Raw genomic sequence first — 23,949 nt, 5'->3', positions numbered from 1 at the left:
AATCAGTCTACAGGCTTTCATTGAAAACCTTGGAAGTCGAGAAAGGTTAAGTTTATTTACAACTCTTCACACATTGGCAATTAATAATCGTTCAAATCGTTAAAATAGGCTATTCACTGTTTTGGAAGGAAGTAGCCTACAGTAAACCAGACGTGTATTATAATTTTAGTGTTAAAAAAAATGCTTAATAATCTTTTCTGTGTATTTCCCTTTGTAGCAACAAAACTTTAACAAATACAAGTCTGAACAGAATGTAAGTGGCTTTATACAATTATAGCCTTTACATTTTTGCTATTAAACAGTTCCTAATTTCAATTCCTATAGGCCTACCCTATATTTTTTCTTGTTTGAGAAGCAGTATGTCATATGTCACAATAAGGAAGAAAAGACTATCACAACTTCGGTTTCATGCCAGCTTTAAGGAAAAATGAGGGAGAGTCAATTTCACTAATTTATTTATTCTGAGGAAATCAACATTATGCTACTAGGTTGTCAACTTGTATTGAACCCGGAATGTTCTTTTAGGAATCATACAGAGTAAATGCAGGTGGAATAAACGGCGAGTTCTGGATCCCGTGTGTTTACTGGCTGGCAAGGGGAATTTTTACGAGACATGAGGCCTACAGTGCATTACAGAGGCAAAGTTCAACAACCTCCACCGCACTCACGCTCGCTCACTTTCTTCTGTTCTTTCTCACAGTGTGAGTAATGATACCCCAGATTGAACCTCACTGTTTAATAAGCCTTCGCGAACATGTTGCTAACACACTCTTGTTCAGATCAGGCATGGACGGGCACAGGGAACCAGATACACACACGGCTTCTGTTAACCCGAGAGTGAGGAGGTCAATCCAGTTGATCCCTTGCATGCATGCCTCTCATACGAACACACTGCGTCCATGGCAACAAGATTCCTGCTTGGCATTAATAAAACTGGTGCCATCTGTGGTACATATATACTGGTTCACTGTGCCACACTAAAGACCCTCAACAGAACACATATAGGCTACATAATGTGTAAACATTTTAAAAAAAAAATGCATCTAAACAGTGACAAAATGGCAGCCGTGATCTCAGTCTACGGAATTACCTTTAGGTTAGTGGATCTGTCTGTGTGTCATCAGGATGTGCTGCTAGTTGGGTTTGCTCAAATTAAAATGAACTTTGACCTTCCAAACCTTGATTAAGCTTGATTAGGCTAACTGACGGACGGGTTATACTGTACTAAAAAAGAATGGAAACACTTTCAGAAATGTTACTCCCACAGGCGGATCTTGCTTTTGTATGTGCAAGTGAGAAAGCTTGGTTTAAATTTCAACTTTTTCTGCTAAGGGAAAAATCTGTGTAAAGTGGATCGTGACCACTGATCTATATAATGTCATTCTATATAGATCAGTGATCGTAACATATGTAATCCAATAAAATTGCTAAATAATTTCACCACATATTCTGAAGTTTTGTCTGCTTGTCTCTCCTTCATTGCAACAGAAACTTTTCAGTAAAGTTTTTTTGTTTTGGTTTTTAGCACTGTTTCCATTTTATGTGCAAAATTGGAATATTGCATAAAACATTTGCGAATAAAGCAGGGTTTCCATCCCATGTGTTCAAGAGAACAAAATCGTCACTTCTCATTATCTGTGAAATTATCAGTAGGCTAATAAACATGGAAGTTGCTGCAATTGGGGAAGAAACTGTGAATACCCTTAAATAGGGCACTATTTGAGTAGACAGCCATTTGCAGTGGTGTCCGAAACCATAGTGGACGATATCGAGTGCACTCATTCAATCCCACAATGCACAGCAATAACGACCGTACAACTGCCCTGCGCCCCAATGTCCAAAACTACAAAACATGGCGGATATGCGCGACTGAGGGTGAGAGGTTTAGATAAAGGTTTGAGTGTCTAATAATCAGTTTAAAACCTGATAAAAAAATATATTGATTTGATGTTATTCGTTTTTTATTTAATCTACAATAACAATGTGGACTTTTATAATTATCCGTTCATAAAAGCTGAACAAAAAAACTTTACTATTTTTCACACAGTACAAATGTGTCATAAATAAATGATATATATATCTGCTCTATGTATAATACATGAATACAGCTGATATTATATTTTAGGAAGGTGCTCCCTTGCAAGGGGATTATCATATTTAGGGGTCCTTGGCATCAAGATGATTGAAAACCCCTGTGCTAAAGTGATCTGATCATATTTCATGTGGCTATTTTGTCTGTTAGCATCTGATGTACATTTCAAACTACGCCTCAAATCTAGGCTTCAGTTCGACCCCCTACAGAGGTACAGCCGTTGCTAATAATGTCCATCTTTCATTGTGCTTTTCCCCATTCAATCCATCATCCACTCCTTTTTATACTAATATCCAGACCTTTTCTGATCATCCCGTCTGCGTTAGCACTTAACTGCAGGAACCTGTTTTATTGGTGTCCGTCTTAGCGTGGGAGCACTGACTTTTTTCATAACTCATTTGATGCTACGTTGTAACCGGGTTCATGTCTGGATGGCGTTACTGCACACATCTGACATCGCTGCACTTTTCCTGACTGGAACGCTGGGAACGGGAGCGCTTTTCCGAGTTTGGATTATGGATCAAAGTCAAAATCAGGCCGAGGGAGGGAGAGAGAATCCCACCCCGGCCAGGTGGGGCATAAGCTGAGGTGAAAAGCAACACCCAGAAACCGCGGGAGAGAGGTTAGGAAGCATGGGTCTCTTTGAAGTGCTCCTGCATGTCATGGTGAACTTGGTCTTGTTGAAGCTGAACCATAGCGGATTGATTTGCATGGAGGTGGGGGTGAGGGGGTGGGGAGAACGGCAGAGTTATTGTTAACCCCCACAAGTGTGTGTGTGTGTGTGTGTGTGTGTGTGTGTGTGTGTGTGTGTGTGAGTGAGAGAATTGGCCATCTGTGGTAGGATATTACAAGTGTCTCACTTCACCTTTCTCCCCTATTACCCTCTCGGCCCACCCAGAGTGTCTGTTTCTATAAGGTCCCAGTCAGTCGAGGCCTTTACAAACAACAAGAAAATACTTTTCTGTCCTGGATCAAAGGACGCTCGGCCCTATTTACACCTTGTATTAGGATGCGTTTTGGTCGATTAGATGAGGGAGACACATTCCCGTTTACACCTGGTGTTTTAATGTCTCTTTTGTCCACTTTCAACCACTTGATTTCCTGATTTCTTCGAGGGGAGGGTCAGTGGGCGGGTAAATGTGTGGGCTTTTTCAAATCTTTCGATCTAATGGACAAAATAAGCTTGTGAAATTTACATATGAACACGAACAGAGACGACGGAAAAACACACGGAGAGCATCAGCTTCAGTTTCTGCTCTGACAGCCACAAGATCAGCCGAACACTGTGAGTGTGTGTTAGAAATCAGGAATGGTGAGAGAACATTGTGCTTGGTACGTTTTTCATCTTGCGCATTAGGTCAGTAGTGGAGAGAAGACGGTCTTTTGTGGCTGTTTGAACACATTCGATCACATGAGTGTTTACACTACGAAAGCAATCCGGTCTAATGTGTTTTTGACTACCTCTGGAAGTGGTCGAAAGTGGACAAGCTCAAGACGTTTTAGACCCCGTTTACACCTGTATTTAGTGTCGTCCACTTGTGATCCGATCGACCAAAACTCATCTTTAAACCAGGTATAAACAAGGCCTTAGAGGAATGAGTCCCGAAATGCCCCATTCACAGCAACTTACAGAAGCGTCTCGAATACAGTCTGTATGAACGTGTAATGGGAGTCAAACCCGTATTCTCTTACGAAACTCCCAAATCTGCAGATTTCTACTGGAATACCGGGATTTTGTAGCCTGGCAAGCCAGACCTACATCAGGATGTTAGGTCTGGCAACTCACCATTGGCACGGCTCAATCCGAGGGGCGGGATAAATGGTTGTCTTTCAAATTCCCTCTGCACGCAGTAGGATAGTGCTACAACCAACCAGGGGTGCGTTTCTCGAAAGCATCGTTAGCCAACTATGATCGCAATGTCCATTGAACTCTATTGGTGACGACGGAACTTGCGACCATAGTTGGCCAACGATGCTTTCGGGAAACGCACCCCAGAGCGTTTGCCCACCAGCGGAGCAAGTTGATAGATTCAACTTTTGCCGTATCTGGTCGGCAAAACTACAAACACATCTTCCTTTTTTAAGAATGACTTAAAGGACAAGTTCGGTATTTTACACTTAAAGCCCTGTTTACAGAAATAAACCTAAAATTCTCGGGACAGCAGCATGTGTCCAAATTTTAATCTTAACCGTTCTATTTCATCAGATACGATCTGTAAACAGGGCTTTAAGTGTAAAATACCGAACTTGTCCTTTAAGTACCGTTCTTTGTTCTTTTCTCAAAGAAAAGCTTAACTCCAAGTCCTCCAGAGTCGCGGCCAAAGCCGATTCGAAAGACCGCTGTTCGCCAGCAGCAGCCGCCATTCTTTGTTTTCAAGTAGCAGGGAATTCACTCAGAACCGTCACAACTCTGCCGTCATTATGTTAAGCCCGCCCACCGACTCTATACACGATTTGATTGGCCTGACTAGAGTTTTGTTTTTCCAGCTCGAAAGTCAACGGAGAGTTGCTAGACTACACTGGCTGCAAAATAAATTTTGCTGCTGCTAGGATGCGTTAGGGATTTCTAGGCTAGGGATTTTGCCCATGAAATCATACCGAGCAATGGTAAATGTGACTGTATTTTAGTACTGAAACATCAAAACATGGTCAACTTGTAGTCATGACATTTTTTTAATGACATTAAAAAACTTAAAATAAAATATTAAACATCTGTAAAATAAAGTGAGTTGAACATGAACATGGATATGCAGACAGACAGGAGTCTGGGTGTTGAAGGCTCATGTCTCCAGCTCATCAATGTCCAGATGTTTTGTGAGAAGAGCTTCTGGGAGGTTCTGACACTGCAGATAGAGGAAAATCACCTGAACCTGTGACCAGAAAAATAAAAACACACGTGTGGATGTGAAAAATCATGTAAGACGACACAGGGCTAGGATTTGCTCACTACCCTGTCAATGCCCGCCTATCATGTTCCCTTCCTCACTGTGATTGGCTGATTAATCCTTCAATTTGATAACGCTTACTTCACACTTCGTCTACAAATCGGCCTAAATGGGTTAAACTGATATACATTAATGTACAGTATACATGCAGTGTTTACCAAAAATGTAAATACCTAATGGTCTGCAAAAAGGTGACTATTAATAATAATATCCGAATAACAGTTATAAGCAGGGATGCACGGTCAATAAAAATATGGATATGGTAAAGGATATGGCTTTTCAAATCAGCATGGGTGCGATTTAATCAATTTATATGAACTGCATGTTTCGGAGTGAAAATGTAATGAGAAGTGCTTACAAACTGGATGTGGTCAAGAAAAGAGAAACTTTAATGGCTCCCTGTGGTATTCTGGCAAGATAAAAGCTTGATGATTTAATGTTTAAAAATGAAGAAATTCAGCTATAAACATTTGTATTGTAATTTTAAGGTAAAATAAAATTATTTTTCTTAAATACTATATTTTTTATTTTACATTGAAATATTACAATAGTAATATTTTTATTTAGATTAATATTTTATTTTGTAATAATTATTATTATAATAAAATTGATATAAAATTATTTTTCTTTCGGAATCGCAATTTTTATCAGAAAAATTGCAATTCGATTTTTTCCCCCTAAATCGTGCAGGCCAAAAAAAAAATAAAAAATGGAAAGAAATATCCTTTTTACTGTATTACTGAACAAAAATATAATTGTAAAGAAGATTAAAAATGCATTAACTTGCTAAGATTTTAATGTGATTATAATGTGTTGCTTGTTGTGGAAATGGAAATGTAACACCACATTAGATAAAAAAAATCCACTGAGTGTAGAAATGTGCTGTTTCACTTCTTCTAAAATAAACCCCAGATGCATGTGAAAAATGCATGTGTGTGCGTAAACACTCAGGCTTCCAGGAAATTTTCTCGCTTATAATACCTCAATACTACACTGGACACATCAAACATTTCTGTTTTGCAATAAGTAGCAATAATATCTCACCTGAACCTCCACTTCTTGAGATATGTCGACACGAGCCACTGGAGGGCGCAAGAGGCTGGGGCCAAACACTGTGGCCAAATTACTCAGAGACATTTTATTCTCTTCCTTTCTCTCTGCAACCCTGAGGAAGCCAAGAAAAGAGAGAGTTATGTGCATGAGAGGGAGAGAAAGAAAAGAAAACAGAGAAACATAATTTTTCTTATTTACATCCATCAATGGCAGAAGTGATTTCAGGTCTGTCTGGTGTGAAAATCAGTGTTTTGACAAGTACGTGCTCAAAGGATGTTATGTACCGTCTCAGGTGATGTAAGAGGAAGAGGAGAGTGTTGCGGTTTACATCTGGTAGAGCCTGCAACAGAGTCAGCATGCTGTCAGCCCTGAGATATGGATCAGCAATGTCTAGATAGGGAGAGAGAGAGAGAGAGAGAGAGAGAGAGAGAGAGAGAGAGAGATTGTCATTACAAATGCTTCATCATCATCATCATTGTTGCATGTGCAATTGTTGACCTTGGCAATTTTGCCTTCAGGTGTGTGAAGGGCTCACCTAGTGCATCTGAGAGCTCCTTGAATTGCTCAGAGGGAATAAGAGTTAAAGGAAGTTCTCTGAAGTACAGTTTCAGAGTGCCTGTTACCGCATTCACATCTATACTCCTCAGTTTACTCACAGCCTCGCGGTAATCTACAGAGAGAGAGAGAAGGACTGTGACAATCACACACACTAGGGTTTGCACAGACTGGTCGGCTTTAATGCTCTGCCATGACGCTTTAAAGTCCCCCTGTTGTCAATTATTTTATCCCCTTAAAACAGACCCTAAAAGCATATTAAAAACACTACATAGACATATAAACAACATAAAAAACTTGATTTTCACTGCACGGAGACTTTAAGCTTGATGTCGACTAGTTGCTGATCATGGCCTATAGAGGGCGCAACAGGATAATACATCTTTGAAGTCCACTTTTACACGTTTCCAACAGTTAAAATGACAAATAGGTGCATACTCTGAGTGCTCTCCACAAGATATGTTTGATTATACCATCTAGATGCTCAAAACTGATCGGGTGAATGCACGTTTTAAACAGCTTATTGTACACGTAATTTAATCGCCGTTCTAAACTAATGAGTGCAGCATTGTAATGCACACACATACAGACAGTAGCTTCGCACATCGCGTGCAGATCAGATCACAGAATCATTCGCAGAAATGTATTATCAACATTTCTGTAATTGAAAAATTCAGTGATTTATCTGTTCTGTGACTGACAAATTCTGGGATTTATCTGTTCTGTGACTGACAAATTCTGTGATTTATCAATAAAATAGCTTAGAAACTGAAACATTCTAGCACATTTCTTGGTAACTAAAACCCACAAGCTTCACTATTAATAGAGAAACACTGCAAGGTAGAATTAATTCTCACGCAATTGTTCTCTCACTAATGCATTCATTTAAATGTAATCTTTACTGTGTGCTATTTTATCTGTATCTCATTTAGAACGAGCAGAAATCTGTGAGCAATATAACGACTCAAAGACGAAAGAACTGATTAAAAATAAGCTATTATGTGGGAGCGATAGCCTTGTGGGCAGCGCTGTGTCATCATAGCTGTGCACAAGGCAAACCGCGTTCAGTCTCAGCTCGAGCTTCAGGCTTATTTGTTCATTAATGACATCTTCACTGACTAACTCGACTTTAATCACATAAATGTCGACTTTATAAAATCTGGAGTTGTTCAACCCCTCACACACACACACACACACACACACACACACACACACACACACACACACACACACACACACACACACACACACACACACACACACACACACACACACACACACACACACACACACACACACACACACACACACACACACACACACACACACACACACACACACACACAGACTCACTAGTGTTGAACGCATATTTAAGTGCTTGTATTTCGCTACTGGCTCCTGAGATTCTGTAGATGCCCTCTTCAGTCATGCCTCTCCTCTCAACCTCCTCCACACAGGAACGGACAATGTGAGGCACCAGCACACTCTCTTGCCTGTAAACACACAAAGACAGACACAATTCAGCCTTTAAACACTTCTCACTCAGTTTTCATTTTCCTCTTCCTTTTTTGATGACAAAACAACTCTTATTTCTTCATCTCCAAAAAAGCAGAATCACAAATGAAAACCTCATGGTGACAGAAGGAAGCTTATGAGAAGATTGTAACATGTCTTCCTCCTAATTTACAGATTATTTGGACACTTATATCACTTTGAAATTGTATGAATATCATTAAATTGAATAGAAGTGTACAGGAGTGTACATAATTAAGATTTAAAAAATAATATTTTGAGACGTTTAGCTTGAGAAGTGTTAAAAATGTAAATAAATGAATGCCACTAGCTTTTATATTTTGCTTTAATATTCTTGCTATTTTGCTTTGCTATCAAACGCAATAGCATTAATACATTTTTAATTGTGGCTTAAAGGTGCAGTAGCCTATGTAATATTGAGCACTAGTGGTTAAAATGGGTACAAATCTGTGCAATATTTTCAAAATACTACTTCCGGCGAGATTCTGAAGTGTGCATTCGATGGACACTTTACTGTCCTATGAGGCCATGGAAGAGGATTTGTAAATGACAGTGAAGCGAGACAACTGACGCTGGTAAGTCTGATGATAAATACTTCAAATACTTTATAGACTCAATTTAAACAATACTGAATAAATACAGCATTATGGCAGCTTCCTTACATTATTAGTAAGTTGTGATCTGTAAAAATGATTTGGATTGTAAACTCACATTGCCACTTGTCCAATCGGCACACAGAACACTGGTTCCTGTACGAGAGGGGTGGTGCTAGGGGGCTCGAGAGGGTGGGGCACGTATTTGATTGACAGGGTTACATCAACTTGGCCCAAAGAACAAGTGACTTTCTTCCACTTCTTAAACATGTTGTCAGGGTCCAGCTGTAAAGCACACATATACAGTTCCTTTATACATTACATCAACACCTAAATGGACAGACTGAACCAAAACTGTATATATTTGTGTAGTTTAACCTAAAGCTTATAACAGATGATGGTAAAACCGGCAGTGAGTCTTCATGATTCGGTTATAGACCATAGTATTATGCACACTGGACTTAGACATTACTACACTGAAAATTTTGTCACCATATTTTTTGAGCATCATTTGGCTCCGGATTACATATAATACAGTACACAAGAAATATCCTTTTGGAGCCACTTACACATTCTGCTAAATCCTACATTTTGTGTTCCACAAAAATAATTCTGGTTTCAAATAAACCTGTTGTGCTGCTTAGTTTTTTGTGGAAACCATAATACGTTTTTTTTTTTATATATATTTTTTATTCTTTGATAAATAGAGAGTTTAAACAAACAGAATTTATTTGAAATGTTTATATTTCATAACATTATAAATGTCTTTACGTTTGACACGTTTAATCAATTTAATGCATCCTTGCTGAATAAAAGTATTAATTCCATAAACAAAAAATCTTACTGACCCCATACGTTTGAAAGGTTTGTGTATGTGAACTCACATTTAATACCGCCCTGCCCACAATGTCATCCTGTGTGTCATTCTCACACTGCGACACAAACACCAGAAACAGCCGCTGAGCTCCGTCCACTTGAAACACAAGCTCCTATACGCCATAACACATACAATTCAAATCAATTCAGTAAATTAAGTACATTAATACAAATCACAGATTGTATTATCTGATTTAAAAAAATTCACAATGGCTTCCCAGCACTCACTTCATCCCATTGTGGTGTAACACAGAAGGTTGAAAGGCTGGTTTGTTTTCGTCTGTCGTAAAACTCAAAGCCGTCTACCTCCACACACACATATGCACCTGAAAGGTCCGGTGAAATAAAGACAAGATGCTTTTTGGAAGACATTGTTCAAAGCATTCATTGCATGGAATTTGAATTAAAGGTGCAGTAAGCGATTTCTGAAAAACACTGTATCTATTTGAAATCTATCACAGAAACACACCCCTCACTTCATTGCTCCGCACCCAAAATGCATGAACATGCAATGCAAGAGCTCTTTATCATAGCTTAAGCAAAATAATGCATTGCAAAAAATAAATCGAAGATGACGAATGAACGATAAGGAATGACATAAAGTGAACAAGGGCTGGGTAAAAAAATATAGATTTCTCGATTTTAATCGATGCTCATTTTTACGAACCCATATCGATTCTTTAATCCCAAGAATTGATTAGTCATCCTGTTTTCAGTTGATGAATGAATGTAAGATTGTAGCGCGCATCCCATCCAATAAATCGCAATAATCTTTGTGCTTTGTTACTATTGATATGAAACAAAGTCTCAGATTTCAAATTACGTCCATTTGCTTACAAAATTCAAAAACATAAATACCGTTTTGGCGCTGTGGCGTGAGATCGCTCTGGCGGAGCTCAAGAGAAGCACATGATCTTCTCTTCCGCCTTAATAATACCAGTTACAGCGCAAAATAATCATGAATGAGCATCTGAAAGTGTGTTAAAAGATAGAGTACAACTTATCGAAGTCCGTATCATGTGACATGGAATCACTCAGTGTTTCAACCGTGGAAAGACGTCAGTAAATCAGCTTGTAAACAATGTCATGTAACGTCACATTTACATCAGAAAACCATATCCAGTGACCATAAACTCGTCAGTCAGTGAGAAAAATTAACTCTAGAGAGGAACATTTTGCTAAATATATGCACCATATTACATATTCATTATAATTTTTAATGTTCTTAAATTTTTTATGCATGTTTGAATAAATCTGGCAGGTTTTTATGACAGCCGCCATTTAAATGTTTATATTTCATATAACTTTATTATCATAAAAATAAATAAAAGTGTAATTTAAGTGTTTGTATACAAATCAGTTCATTTTTACCTTCAGTATTATAGTAGGCTAATGAAGCCTATAGGCAACAACTGACTCCCATAGTTTACAGCATTAATTAAGAGATTTGTTTTCCTTGAGAAAATTTGCCATATATTGTACCCGATATCCAAAATAATCAATACTGAATCGAATCGAATCGGGATCGAAATCGAATCGAATTGTGAAATTTGTGTCAATGCCCAGCCCTAAAGTGAACATACAGTACACAAGAGTAAAAAAAAACAAGAGTTTGGTTGTTAGTCGCCAACAGCAGCAGATCCAGACAAACAATGACTCTCAAAACTGTCCTGTTACTAGAGCTCACATTACAACAACAGTATATCTTGATTCTGTGAAACATGAAAAAACCAATGTTACTCACATATGAAGCAGAAGCAATTCTTCCCTCTCAGGTCTCTCCAGCGCTGGAAAGCTTTTCTAATATTAACGCGGGTCCTAAAGCTCTTGCATGATCATAACCCTTCTTTTCCAGTGATATTCCTCTGAGCTTTCCTCTTTTGTAATGTCTCTCAGCATCTCTCTTTCTACAGTCTTTCTTCAAATCTCTCTCTTGCCCTCTCTCTCCTCCCCCATCATGAGTGGGCACGCCCCCTACTGCTGATTGGCTCACTCTCTCTCCTCCCTCATCATGAGTGGACACGCCCCCTACTGCTGATTGGCTCACTCTCTCTCCTCCCCCATCATGAGTGGCCATGTCCCCTACTGCTGATTGGCTCACTCTCTCCTCCCCCATCATGAGTGGACCAGCCCCCTACTTCTGATTGGCTCACTCTCTCTCCTCCGTCATCATGAGTGGACACGCCCCCTACTGCTGACTGGCTCACTCTCTGTCCTCCCCCATCATGAGTGGACACGCCCCCTACAGCTGATTGTGTTGTGCTGCTCGGTCTTATCCACTTCCAACAGCACTTCTCAGAAATTGCTTACTGCACCTTTAAAAGACTATATACTGTATATTGATTGAAAATTGGTGCTTTTTTAATTATTAATTTTATATGAAGCTTATTGGGCACATTGTTTCTTTGTAGTGTGTTACTTCAGAAACAGCTTTTATGAAAGCAATTTGTGCTTCATATTTAGAGCAGAATGTATTGGATGTGTTTGTGGGTTGTGGCTGGGAAACTTCCATTCTTCTAAAGACAACGTGTGTTTTGTCACTTACTGCTCGGGTGTTGCAGACCACACGCAGATTGAACCATCACATATAAGCTGCCACATATGTGTGTACTCTCATCTGTGAATTTAGAGAGAGCGAGAGAGTATTCGTTGTGCACAAGTGTGATAGCAATGTGAGAGCAAAATTAGCAGAGTAAAAGTTAGAAAGAGAGATACAGAGGTGTCTTTACTGGATCGAACGCAGTGAAGGGGAGGTTGTTGAGTCATTCTGAGTTTGATACAGGAACCGGTTACAGACAGCAGGTCTGGAGGAACCGTCTCTATACCTGTCAAACACAAAAATGCGAGTTATGGTCATAAAATCAGTCATCAGGGCAAAATACAGTAAGAAAAAGATGCACTCACAGTTTCCGCTCTGTTTCTCAATGGCTTCTTTCCACTCATTCAGGTCACACAAAGAAAACAGTCGGACAGTGTGACTCTGTGGATGGAAATTTGAATCTAGTCATACTTGGGTCTTTGTTCAGAAAACTCTGGTTCCTTTCAAGGTTTCTTCCGTATTTAACTAAACATCTTAGGGAGTTTTTTTTTATACTTGGCAAGCTTTTAAGCTCATTTCAGCTCATTAGGAGTATTCAACTTTATTCTCTGTATCTATTCGACTGCTTTGGAACAGTACAGTATGTATTGTGAAAAATGCTATAAAGTGTATACACTTTTTTTTTTTTAAACTGAATCAGAAAAATGAGTGCCTGTTTTAGACACACAGCTTGTGTGTTGTGGTGTTGTGTTGTGTTGTGTTGTGGTTTCACCTTTCCACTGGTGCTGTGTAGGTCTAAAGTAAAAGATGGTGTGTTTGTCAAGAGCCAGATCTCACACTCTTCAAACTTCTTCCTCAAGCGATCAACAGCACGAGAAACGGATCCCTTGCCTCCTTTCTGTAACAAACACAATTATGAAGCTATCTAAAAGGGAACTTCACTTCTGTTCTGTTATTTAAAAATAAGAAGTTTATTTTTCCTCTTTAGAACTTTTTTTGGGGAGATTTACCAAACCTCAACGCCATTGTCAGCAATACACTCCAAAATAAAGTTACACCCTGATGCATTAACACTTTTCAAGGGATAGTTCACCCAAAAATGTCATTAATTACTCACCCTCATGTCGTTCCAAACCTGTAAGACTTTCATTTATCTTCTGAACACAAATTAAGATATTTTTGATGAAATCTGAGAGCTTTCCATTGACAGCTACACAACTACCACTTTGACGCTTCAAAAAGTTCATAAAGAGATCGTAAAACTAATCCATATAAATTGAGCGGTTTCGTCAAAATTTTCTTAGGAGACTCGATCGCTTTGTATGATGTACAGATTGAATTTAGGCTTTTATTCACATATAAACACTGATCAGTAAACATAAACAGAAGCTCAACCAAACCTGCTTGACGCGGGAGAATAAACATCATTGGTTCTTGCTGACGTTCAAACGTGCTGCGTAACACAAGAATGAACATCATTGGTTCTCGCACATCAAGCAAACATGCTTGAGCTTCCGTTTACCACAAATGATCAAGTAGGGCTCGCTGCATTCTGTGCTGGACAACCAACCCTACCCACATCCAAGCGTGACGTCAGAAGCCAGCAGAAGTCCAATACGTCACCTTGTGACTCCCCATCCCCGTTACACCCCGGAAACCTGATTTGTTGTATGTAGATTTCCAATTTAAAGGGTTTTAAGGCGTAAGGGTAGGTTTTAGGTGGGTTTCATAAAAACAGAAATATAAGAAGAAAATGAAAAAGAAATAGGTGTGAGGGTTAAGTCTTCTCGATGCTTCTTCCTGCTTCAAAGTTAATGAAGGAAGCGTGATTTTTTCCCCAAACCACTTCACCAGAAATCACGCCCTGCAGCTTATTTCATTGGTTAATTAAGGTTACAGTGACGGGTAGGTTTAGGGATAAGTGTTTGGTGTAGGCAATCAGTACAGTGATTGACATGACCAATAAAACCTTAAGAATCGGCTGGGACGGAGTTTCTGCTGAACTGGTTTGGGGGGGCAGAATCACGCTATGAGAATGTGACGTTTTGGACTTCTGATGTTACTCTTGGATGTCCACCGCAGGCTGCAGCGAGACGCTTCTCCAACTGATGTGTGAGTTTATGAATGTTTATATGTGAATAAAAGAATAAAGTGATCATGTCTCTTAAGAAAAATTTGACTAAACCGCTAAATTCATATGGATTAGTTTAACGATCTCTTTATGAATGTTTTGAAGCGTCAAAGTAGTAGTTGCGTAGCTGTTAATGGAGGACAGAAATCTCTCAGATTTCATCAAAAAGATCTATATTTGTGTTCCGAAGATGAAGAAAAGTCTTACGGGTCTGGAACGACATGAGGGTGAGTAATTAATGAATTTAAATTTTTGGGTGAACTAACGCTTTAAAGGTGCAGTAAGCGATTTCTGAAAATCATTGTTGATATTTGAAATATCACACACCCCTCACTTCATTGCTCTGCCCCAAAATGCACAAACACTCAATACAAGAGTGGATGTCTCTTTTTAGCAGAAGCGATTCAAGCAAATAAAAAAAAGCTAAATGAAAAATAAAGCGAAGATGATGAACAAACGACTATGAAGAACAAAAAATTAACATACAGTACACACGAGTATATAGTCGCTTGTTAGTCGCCAGCAGCACATCAGACCCAGACAAACAATGACACTAAAAAACTGTCCTCTTACTAGAGCTCACATTACATCAACAGCATATCTTGGTTCTTTGAAACATGAAAAAACCAATGTTACTCACGTATGGAGCAGAAACAACACAACCTCTGAGTCCGTTTCAGGTCTCTCCAGCGCTGGAAAGCTTTTCGAATATTAACGCGGGTCCTAATGCTCTTGCATGATCATAACCCTTCTTTTCCAGTGATATTCCTCTGAGCTTTTCTCTTTTGTAATGTCTCTCAGCATCTCTCTTTCTACAGTCTTTCTTCAAATCTCCCTCTTGCTCTCTCTCTCCTCCCCCATCATGAGTGTACACGCCCCCTACTGCTGATTGGCTCACTCTCTCCTCCCCCATTAGAGTGGACACGCCCCCTACTGCTGATTGGCTCACTCTCTCTCCTCCCCCACCATGATTGGACACGCCCCCTACTGCTGATTGGCTACAAGAGTGTTGTGCTGCTCAGTCCAATCCACTTTCAACAGCACTTACTGCACCTTTAATTTTGCATATTTGTTTCAAGTTTCAAGTTTGTATTTATTTATATAGCACATTTAAAAACAAGGCTGACCAAAGTGCTGAACAATACACAAGATAAAGAACAAGGACAAACCACACATTCATGACAAAAACTCACAATGAATTAAAAGCTAAAGGAAAAAATAAGTTTTAAGAGAAGATTTAAAAACAGTTAAAGACTGAGCCGCTCTGATGTAAACCAGAAGGCTGTTCCACAGCCTAGGGCCGGCAATAGCAAAGGCTCTGTCTCCTCTCATATTTGTTTAGTTTAATGACTGAAAAACCCAGTCAATCACTTGTAAATTGCCTTACCATATGTTGCTGGAGTGCTTGTTTGAGCTGGTACATTTTGGCTCTGGTTTTAATGATTTTCATTTGGTAGTCTGATGAGGGCAGATGTTCAGCTGCCCAATGCAGCTTCAGGCCGACCAATGGCAGGTACCAGCAAAATCTGTACTGTGCCTGCCTCCTTTAAATGACAACACACATAAGTTCATACATACAGTACACATCCATATCATGCTAATACGTAACAGAATTGTTTTAAATTATGATGTTATTATAAGATTTTCAGTGAGCTGTGATCAGTGGAGGCTCACCCTGCACTTGTCAGTTTAGCACATAGCAACATGTCGGCGTACATGAAGAGGTGTCTCAGGTTGTGCCCACTCTCACACACATCTACCACAAACCCATCACGCAATAGCTGACGTCTCTGTGGACATGCACATGTGCATATGATGAAGAATGTTAAATTTTAAATTAAATGTGCATGAACATGTGACACATGCAGTGTAAGGTGAGGGAGTACCTCTCCTCTGCTAAGCATGACAGCACGTTTGCATTGCGACCTTTCATTGACCCCAGACAGGAAGCTGCTGGTGAGACGAAGCGCTTCCTGTAGCGTGACACTATCGGGATGATCGAGGGGCGTGTGCTTCCACAGGTCCTGAGGAGGATATAGAAAAACGTTAATAAATCCATAGGCATGGATTAATATTTATAAATAAACGAGAGATGTGATCCTGAACAGTGTCTCACATGCAACACGAGGGTGGTTTTCATCACTCTGTCTAACGGCTTATACAGGAGAGCTGCGGAGAATAATAATAATTGAATGTTCCCAGCATTCAATCATTTATTCAAAACCATAAAGAGAAGCACTGTTTACCTTCAAATGTGTACTTAGTTTTGACATGGTCTGAGCCTTTGGAGGACATCATACTCTATAGATAACAAGAGACAAAGGGATTTGTGCACTTCCTCTAAAAGACAATACAGTTAACTAAAATGTGAACGGGGCAAGCAGTGGCAAATCTCGGCACTCTGTAGTTGCAAGGGCGTTTTGTGTGATTGCAGACATCATCCAATGTCTTTATGATGTTCTGGTGCTGAGATATGGCCCATTCATGTTGTTGTATGTTTGCTAGGGTGCTCTAAATAGATGGTATGGCACAGAGATTTGATCTTACACGTCATGCCAATCTTAACTCTATGGGACTTTTTTTCCCAGAACAAGTATGAGAGATAACAATAGTGATGCTTTGCAAAAAAGGGAAATGTGTAAGACCTCTGCAAGCGTCCTGAAACGTTGGTCCGACTGCATACACTTCAGCACGATCTCCACTGCATTCTCATAGTTGTCAATGAAGCCCCGATACACACCTAACTGGTTGACCTGCAAATTACACCACAATAAAAAAAAAGCGAGATTAAGAATAACAAAGTGTAGTAAACGGTAAAGCTAATGCCTTACAAACGAGTGTTTTTATAATTACGACATTACATTAAAATAATATGGTAAGAAATACCAATTTGCAATCTCAAATAGCATAGCAAGCTGTTTTGTACAGCTAAAAAATAGACTGGAAGCGAATGACACCAGAAGCCAGACTGTCAGACACATCGGCTGCGTCCGAAAGTGCATATTTACTCGAGTAGGTACTTATTTTGAATAAGTAATTACTTCACGACCGCTAAAAAAGCATGTTCTATATGAGTGTGTGTAGATGTAATCCGGATGCACTACATTCGCCATGTTGTCTGTATCATGTGACCCAGTTGTCTCGCTTCACTGTCATTCATAAATCCTCTCCTGTGGCCTCATGGGATAGTAAAGTGTCCATCGTATGCACACCTCAGAATCTCGCCGGAAGAAGCAGGACATCCGGATACTTTTTGCCAACTCTTTTATGAGTACCGTGTATTCAGAAATACTTCTTTTGTCAAATACTGTTTTTTGCCTACTATACTGTAGGGAAGTATGCGATTTCGGATGCAGCCATTGAATTTACAAATGGCCACTCCAGCTCTTACATGACAAATAAGGTGGAAACAATATAAGCCTAAGTTACTATCAAATTAATATATCTGAGTTATTCTGTAAACCTGCGGTTTTTCAAACTGGGGTTCGCAAAGTGGTCCATGCAAAGTGTGAAAATGTTAATTTCATGTCGCAGGATTCATGTCAAATCAGGTTCAATTAACAAGTTTGTTATCTGGAATAATTAATATTTACATATTTCTGACATGATGCACAACAATTTTCCAGACCGAAGCCTCCCACTCCGGGGTCAGCCCTATGTTCCCACAGCCCTTTGTTCCCACGGCCCTATGTTCCCACATTTCTAAGAATTATTTTTTTACTGAAAATTTTGAAAATTAGGCCCTATGTTCCCACAGCCCTATGTTCCCACAACCATATGTTCCCACAGCCCTATGTTCCCACAGTCCAATGTTCTCTCATTTAACTATGTCCCCTATGAAGGGTAGGTTTTAGTGTTTGTGCTGGTACAGGGATAGCCCAATTACATCCCAGACAAGTCTCCCTCCTGTGAGGGGTAGGTTTAGGTATGTTAACTAATTAAGCCCTAGTCCCCTATGAAGGATAAGTTTTAGTGCTTGTGCTGGTACAGGGATAGCCCAATTACATCCCAGACAAGTCTCCCTCCTGTGAGGAGTAGGTTTAGGTATGTTAACTAATTAAGCCCTAGTCCCCTATGAAGGATAAGTTTTAGTGCTTGTGCTGGTACAGGGATAGCCCAATTACATCCCAGACAAGTCTCCCTCCTGTGAGGAGTAGGTTTAGGTATGTTAACTAATTAAGCCCTAGTCCCCTATGAAGGGTAAGTTTTAGTGCTTGTGCTGGTACAGGGAAAGCCCAATTACATCCCAGACAAGTCTCCCTCCTGTGAGGTGTAGGTTTTAGGTATGTCAAACAATCAAGCCTAATTCCCCCCACGAAGGGTAGGTTTTAGTGCTTGTACTGGTACAGGGATAGCCCAATAACATCCCAGACAAGTCTCCCTCCTGTGAGGGGTAGGTTTAGGTATGTTAGGGTTAGGGTTAGGGTTAGTGTAAGTGACTACCAAATTGGGAGAAATGGGGATAAAATCTGATGCAAATTGATGATAAAGGAAATGTGGGAACACAGGGCCTAATTTTGGAAAGAAAAAAAATAATCTTGGAAATGATGGAACATAGGGCTGTGGGAACATAAGGCTCTGAGAACATAGGGCTGTGGGAACATACTGCTGTGGGAACATAGGCATGCTCCCCACATTCTGCCCGTAAAAAGAACCACACCGATTCATAAAACAAATGAGAATTAAAAATTCTGTCATTAATTACTCGCCCTCATGTCGTTCCAAACCTGTAAGACTTTCGTTCATCTTCGGAACACCAACGAAGATTTTTTCGATGAAATCTGAGAGCTTTCTCCATTGACAGCTACACAACTACCACTTTGGCGCTTCAAAAAGTTCATAAAGAGATCGTAAAACTAATCGATATGTAATGAGCGATTTAGTCCAAATTTTCTGAAGAGACTCGATCGCTTTATATGATGAACAGATTGAATTTAGGCTTTATATCAGCGGACATAAACAGAAGCTCAACCGAACCTGCTTGACACGCAAGAACGCGAGTTTCTGTTTATCACGACTGATGTGTGAGTTCATGAATGTTTATATGTGAATAAAAGCCTAAATTAAATCTGTTCATCATATAAAGCGATCGAGTCTCTTCAGAAAACTTGTTTTATGATCTCTTTATGAACTTTTTGAAGCGTCAAAGTATCAGTTGTGTAGCTGTCAATGGAGGGACAGTCACAGAAAGCTCTCAGATTTCATCAAAAACACCTTCATATGTGTTCTGAAGATAAATGAATGTCTTACAGGTTTGGAACGACATGAAGGTGAACAAATGATGACAGAATTTTCATTTTTCATTCCTTCCGACAAATCCTTCACTTATTTTCCCTTAACTGAACAGCTCCGGAGTCATTGGAATGGTTATATTACTTATTTCGGGTTGAATGGTGGTCGTTTCGCACCCCCCTGGTGCCCGTGAGCGGAAAATACGCACTTGCAACTTTGAGCCGGCGGGCCGCCGGCCGCCGCGTCAGGAAGTCTCGCGTGATATCAGGTCTAGCGATGTAAACAATTGCTTTACGGCCAAAAGAAATCTGCTAAAATGCTGTCATTATTGCGCTCCCTCACGCTGTCCGAACCCGAATGAAGAAGACATTTTAAAGAATGTCCCATCTGCTTTGATGTCGTTAATCTATAGCCTCTGGTGTCTGAGAATCACCAACGAGTTTTTACAACAGTGTTGTCAAATATCTATTCCGAAGCTGTGGGGGGAGCTCTAGAGAGAAACCTGCGAGCAAAAAGCGAGAATACAGCGAAGAAATCCCGAAGCTACTGAGTGCTGCTTTAATAAACTCACCGAATCGGTCAGAGCTGCTTCATAATCAACATATAACTCACTTACTGAACCACAATTCCATGAAATTGACCAAAAAAAAAGTTTAAAAGTTGACATTAAAGCTTTTTAAGTGGGAATTGGTGCGACCAAATGGGTCAATAGCTAGAGTCAAATCTTTGATGTTACACCAGAAATTAGGCCAAGAGAGAATATAGCGTGTTCAATTATCATTTCTGTTGATGTCAAATGTGAACTGCGAACGGTTGTAAAATAAGATCAGTTTTATAATATGACCAACTTAAACACATGTTTGGCAAAAAATCTAATAATAACAACAACTCACAAACTTAAGAAACAGGTCTCCCACAGATAAATAATGCTCCGCTTGGTAAAGCTGCAAATCCGGGCCCTCCTCCCTCCCCTGGTCTTGTTGTGCCTGCTGATCCATCACTTTATCTGGTTGTAGTCTAGTCCGAAGGCTAGTGTAGAAGTCCTTGTGCAGATCTCTGAGCTCAGGGACTTGATAAAACACAGTCTGAACCTGCTCCGTGGACAACACGGGTTGAGAGGTTCCCGCTGCCGCCCTCAAAGCTCTCATGGGCTGCAGAGAAAGAGAAATCAGAGAGAGAGAATGGAAAATATTAGAGAACGAAAGAAAGACTGGGAACTGAAATTTGCTTATGCTGAAAATAACCGATGAAGTCAGCTGAAATATTACACGTTTATATAAATACACTATAGTATTAATAATGCAAACAACAATGCAAACTATCTGAAACATTAGTAAAACACTTAAATATAATTTCCCCTCTTCATATAAAACTACTCTGTGTGAACGCCTGGCACCATTCCTGTGAGGAAGTGGTTGAAAACTTGACACTTTTCATGCATTCTGTACTTCAACATTATGTTGCATGTCATCCTGGACTTTTTGGAAACCTTCTAGTTTAATGATAACCACTAATGGTTTGACTAGAAAGGGAAGCAATACTTCACTAAGAGAAACAGAAGTTGACCTACAGGAAATGACAGAAAGTTTGATTTAAATAACGTGCATCTGAAATTGAATCTTAAAAAAATAAGCGCTGAGAGGCATCTTGAGCATTAGAAGAAACCCTACCTTGATACGGACCTGACAACTATGAATAATCCCGAGGTGTTTAAAGACAAAACAGGCAACAAACGGCAGTGCAGTTACGCTTATTTTTATGAATAAAGGAAGTAGTTAATATGCAGGCTTGGCAATATAAGTTAGAAATAACATTTATTTATTTCTCTTATCTATGATGCTCGACCACAGTGGTTTTCACTTTCCAAATCCCAATCCGCACAGTCTGGAAAGTAAGAGTCTTCTGACACCACACTGAGGAAATGCTTCGGCCAGGAAATGTGAAAATTTATATACGAATATTTATATTAAGAATAAGTAAGTAAGAGTCCTGTTTGAGTCTGAGCATATTACCGTGAGCAGCGTCTCAAGCTCTGTCAGGTAGATCTCCTCGCTGGTTAAAACCCCTTTCAGGACCACCATTCTCTTCTGAAGCAGGTCGTCTGGGCTATCGGCTGTCTGGAAGAAAAACATTATAACATTGTCCTCGCATCACTCGGATAATTCAGCACTGAGAATAACCGCCGACCAGTATCATGTATTTAATTTTTTTTGTCAATTATCAGTCTCGTTATTCTGATATCGACCTGCAATATACATCATATATAAAGTAAAGGTTTGAACTGCACACTTACTGGAGTGGATGGCAAACATGGATCAGTTTGCAGAGGGCTGTGAGAAACCCACTCCGTCTCCTCCGGGAACACATCCTGAAGTAAGTCCGAATCCACTATCTCATCTTCAGTCACTGTTAGAAAAACATAACATGATATATAATACACACAAGCACACATACACACACACACACATATAAATATAAATATATATATATATATATATATATATATATATATATATATATATATACTTATGCTTCAAGGCTGAAGTAAATAAACCAGACAAATATTGTAAGGCAAGGTTAATTTAGTTTAAACAGTCTTACCAAGTGGGATGCCATGGGACTTCAGATAGTCCACCGATTCTGTGTAGAGCTCCATCAGAGCTGTCCACGACACGCGGCTGTGTAGTTTGTCTATGTGTGAATTCTCTCGCTTTCGCTCACTGGGAGTCGTTTGTGGTTAACAAGCTCACGTTCTTCCTGCTTCTCAGAAAGTGCAATAAGAAATAGGCGGGGAAAGTATGATGTTCATTCAAATACAAAACATGTCGCATTTACCAGTGACAGTTAAGACAGGAAGAAGCAGTGTCTGCATGTTTACTTGCTTTGGTAATGCAAAAGGTAATGTAAGATAAGATCTAATAAGCACCTTGGGTAAATACTAAAACTGTTACATTTTCACTTCACAACAACAATAAAAACAATTGATATATTTATACATATTTATGTGTCACATGATCCTTCAGAAATCATTCCAATATGCTGATTTGCTCCTAAAAACATTTCTTATTATCAAAGTAATATATGTATTTATTAGTAGTAATATATATATATATATATATATATATATATATATATATATATATATATATATATATATATATATATATAATACATATAAGAAATATAAGTATAATACTTAATGTTTCTGAAAACTGGTCCTTTTTTTCCTCCAGATTTCTTTGATGAATAAAAAGTTAAACAGCATTTGTTTCAAATAGAGATGTTTTGTAGCATTACATTATTAATACATTATTATGTCTTTACTGTCACTTTTGATCAGTTTGTGTCCATGCTGAAAAAATATTAGTTATAAATAAAATAGTTTTTTATAAAAAATAAAAAGCTATAAAAATGTAGATACCTGTGTAGATTTGATGACGTTTAAAACAAAAGTAATAGCAGCAACAACACTATTTAAAACGGGAAAAAGTTGCAGGACATGTCCTTAACTCTTGTTGCCAAAACTAGGCTATATGGTGAGGCGTTCATTCACTGTTTAACACTGCCACCTACTGATAGATACTGAAATAATGATCACAATCTACATCTCCCTACATACAAAATACCAGTTTGAATCCACTTTTAGAAATTGAAGACTGAAAATACTGGTTGAGGCCTGTGGGCCCGGCTGGCTAATTAACATTTGAACTCACAGAAGCACATGGTTTAATGTGAATGTTTATCATTGACTGTTATGCTTTTGGTGTCATTTGAAATGTCTCAAAGTGAGTGGTACAGATATCTCATATCCAGATAGATCAAATAAAAGGAAATAAGGTTTATAGAAGTTCATAGAAAACTGGTTTAGAGATAACGCCAGATAAGGCAACCCCCCTTCTGTGGGATAGAAGCCATTTGAGGGTGGTCTCACCCCATCCCCCTTTGTCACCTGGTCAGAGGATAAAGGAAGGTGTTCTGGCTCTCTCTGTCTCTTCTTCTTGGCTGGACGTGGAATTGGATAGGTGATTTCGCTCTCTCTCTCTCTCTCTCTCTCTCTCTCTCTCTCTCTCTCTCTCTCTTTCTCTCTCTCTCTCTCTCAGGTCAAGCTGGGTAAGACTATTTGATGTAACCAATGTATAACCATGTTTTAGATATTTGAATTGATTGTGGAATTGATCTCTGATATCTGAAATATTAAATTGTTACATATGATTATTATAACTGATTTTGACATTGTTCATTTAATGGTTAAAGGAATAGTCAAACATTCGTTCACTTTTAGTGAGGCAGATTATTAAAACCTTTCATTTATGGAGTCAGATGAATTAACGAGTAAATACATATGATTAATGTATTGCAAATTTAACCAACCAATACTTTGCATGAGTGAGGACAGAACG

At 39.1% G+C, this 23,949-nt stretch overlaps 1 protein-coding gene across 1 annotated transcript; it reads right to left on the bottom strand.

The window, feature by feature from the left end:
• Positions 1 to 4,746: 4,746 nt before the first annotated feature.
• LOC309492314 (active breakpoint cluster region-related protein) lies at positions 4,747 to 22,392 on the bottom strand. Its single transcript, XM_082161225.1, is given in 23 exon segments — positions 4,747 to 4,962; positions 6,082 to 6,202; positions 6,375 to 6,480; positions 6,626 to 6,760; positions 7,999 to 8,138; positions 8,890 to 9,056; positions 9,656 to 9,760; positions 9,876 to 9,973; positions 12,193 to 12,264; positions 12,363 to 12,371; positions 12,374 to 12,472; positions 12,552 to 12,627; positions 12,959 to 13,084; positions 15,705 to 15,861; positions 15,992 to 16,107; positions 16,204 to 16,341; positions 16,434 to 16,486; positions 16,564 to 16,618; positions 16,963 to 17,070; positions 20,443 to 20,700; positions 21,562 to 21,666; positions 21,843 to 21,955; positions 22,151 to 22,392. Coding segments are annotated over 23 exon segments (2,502 nt in total). The 5' UTR covers positions 22,206 to 22,392; the 3' UTR covers positions 4,747 to 4,872.
• Positions 22,393 to 23,949: the final 1,557 nt, after the last annotated feature.

Source organism: Leuciscus leuciscus (genome assembly GCF_965113295.1).
Source record: "Leuciscus leuciscus genome assembly, chromosome: 2".
In the NCBI taxonomy this organism is placed as follows: Eukaryota; Metazoa; Chordata; class Actinopteri; order Cypriniformes; family Leuciscidae; genus Leuciscus; species Leuciscus leuciscus.
This window is presented reverse-complemented; position numbering and strand designations above follow the sequence as displayed.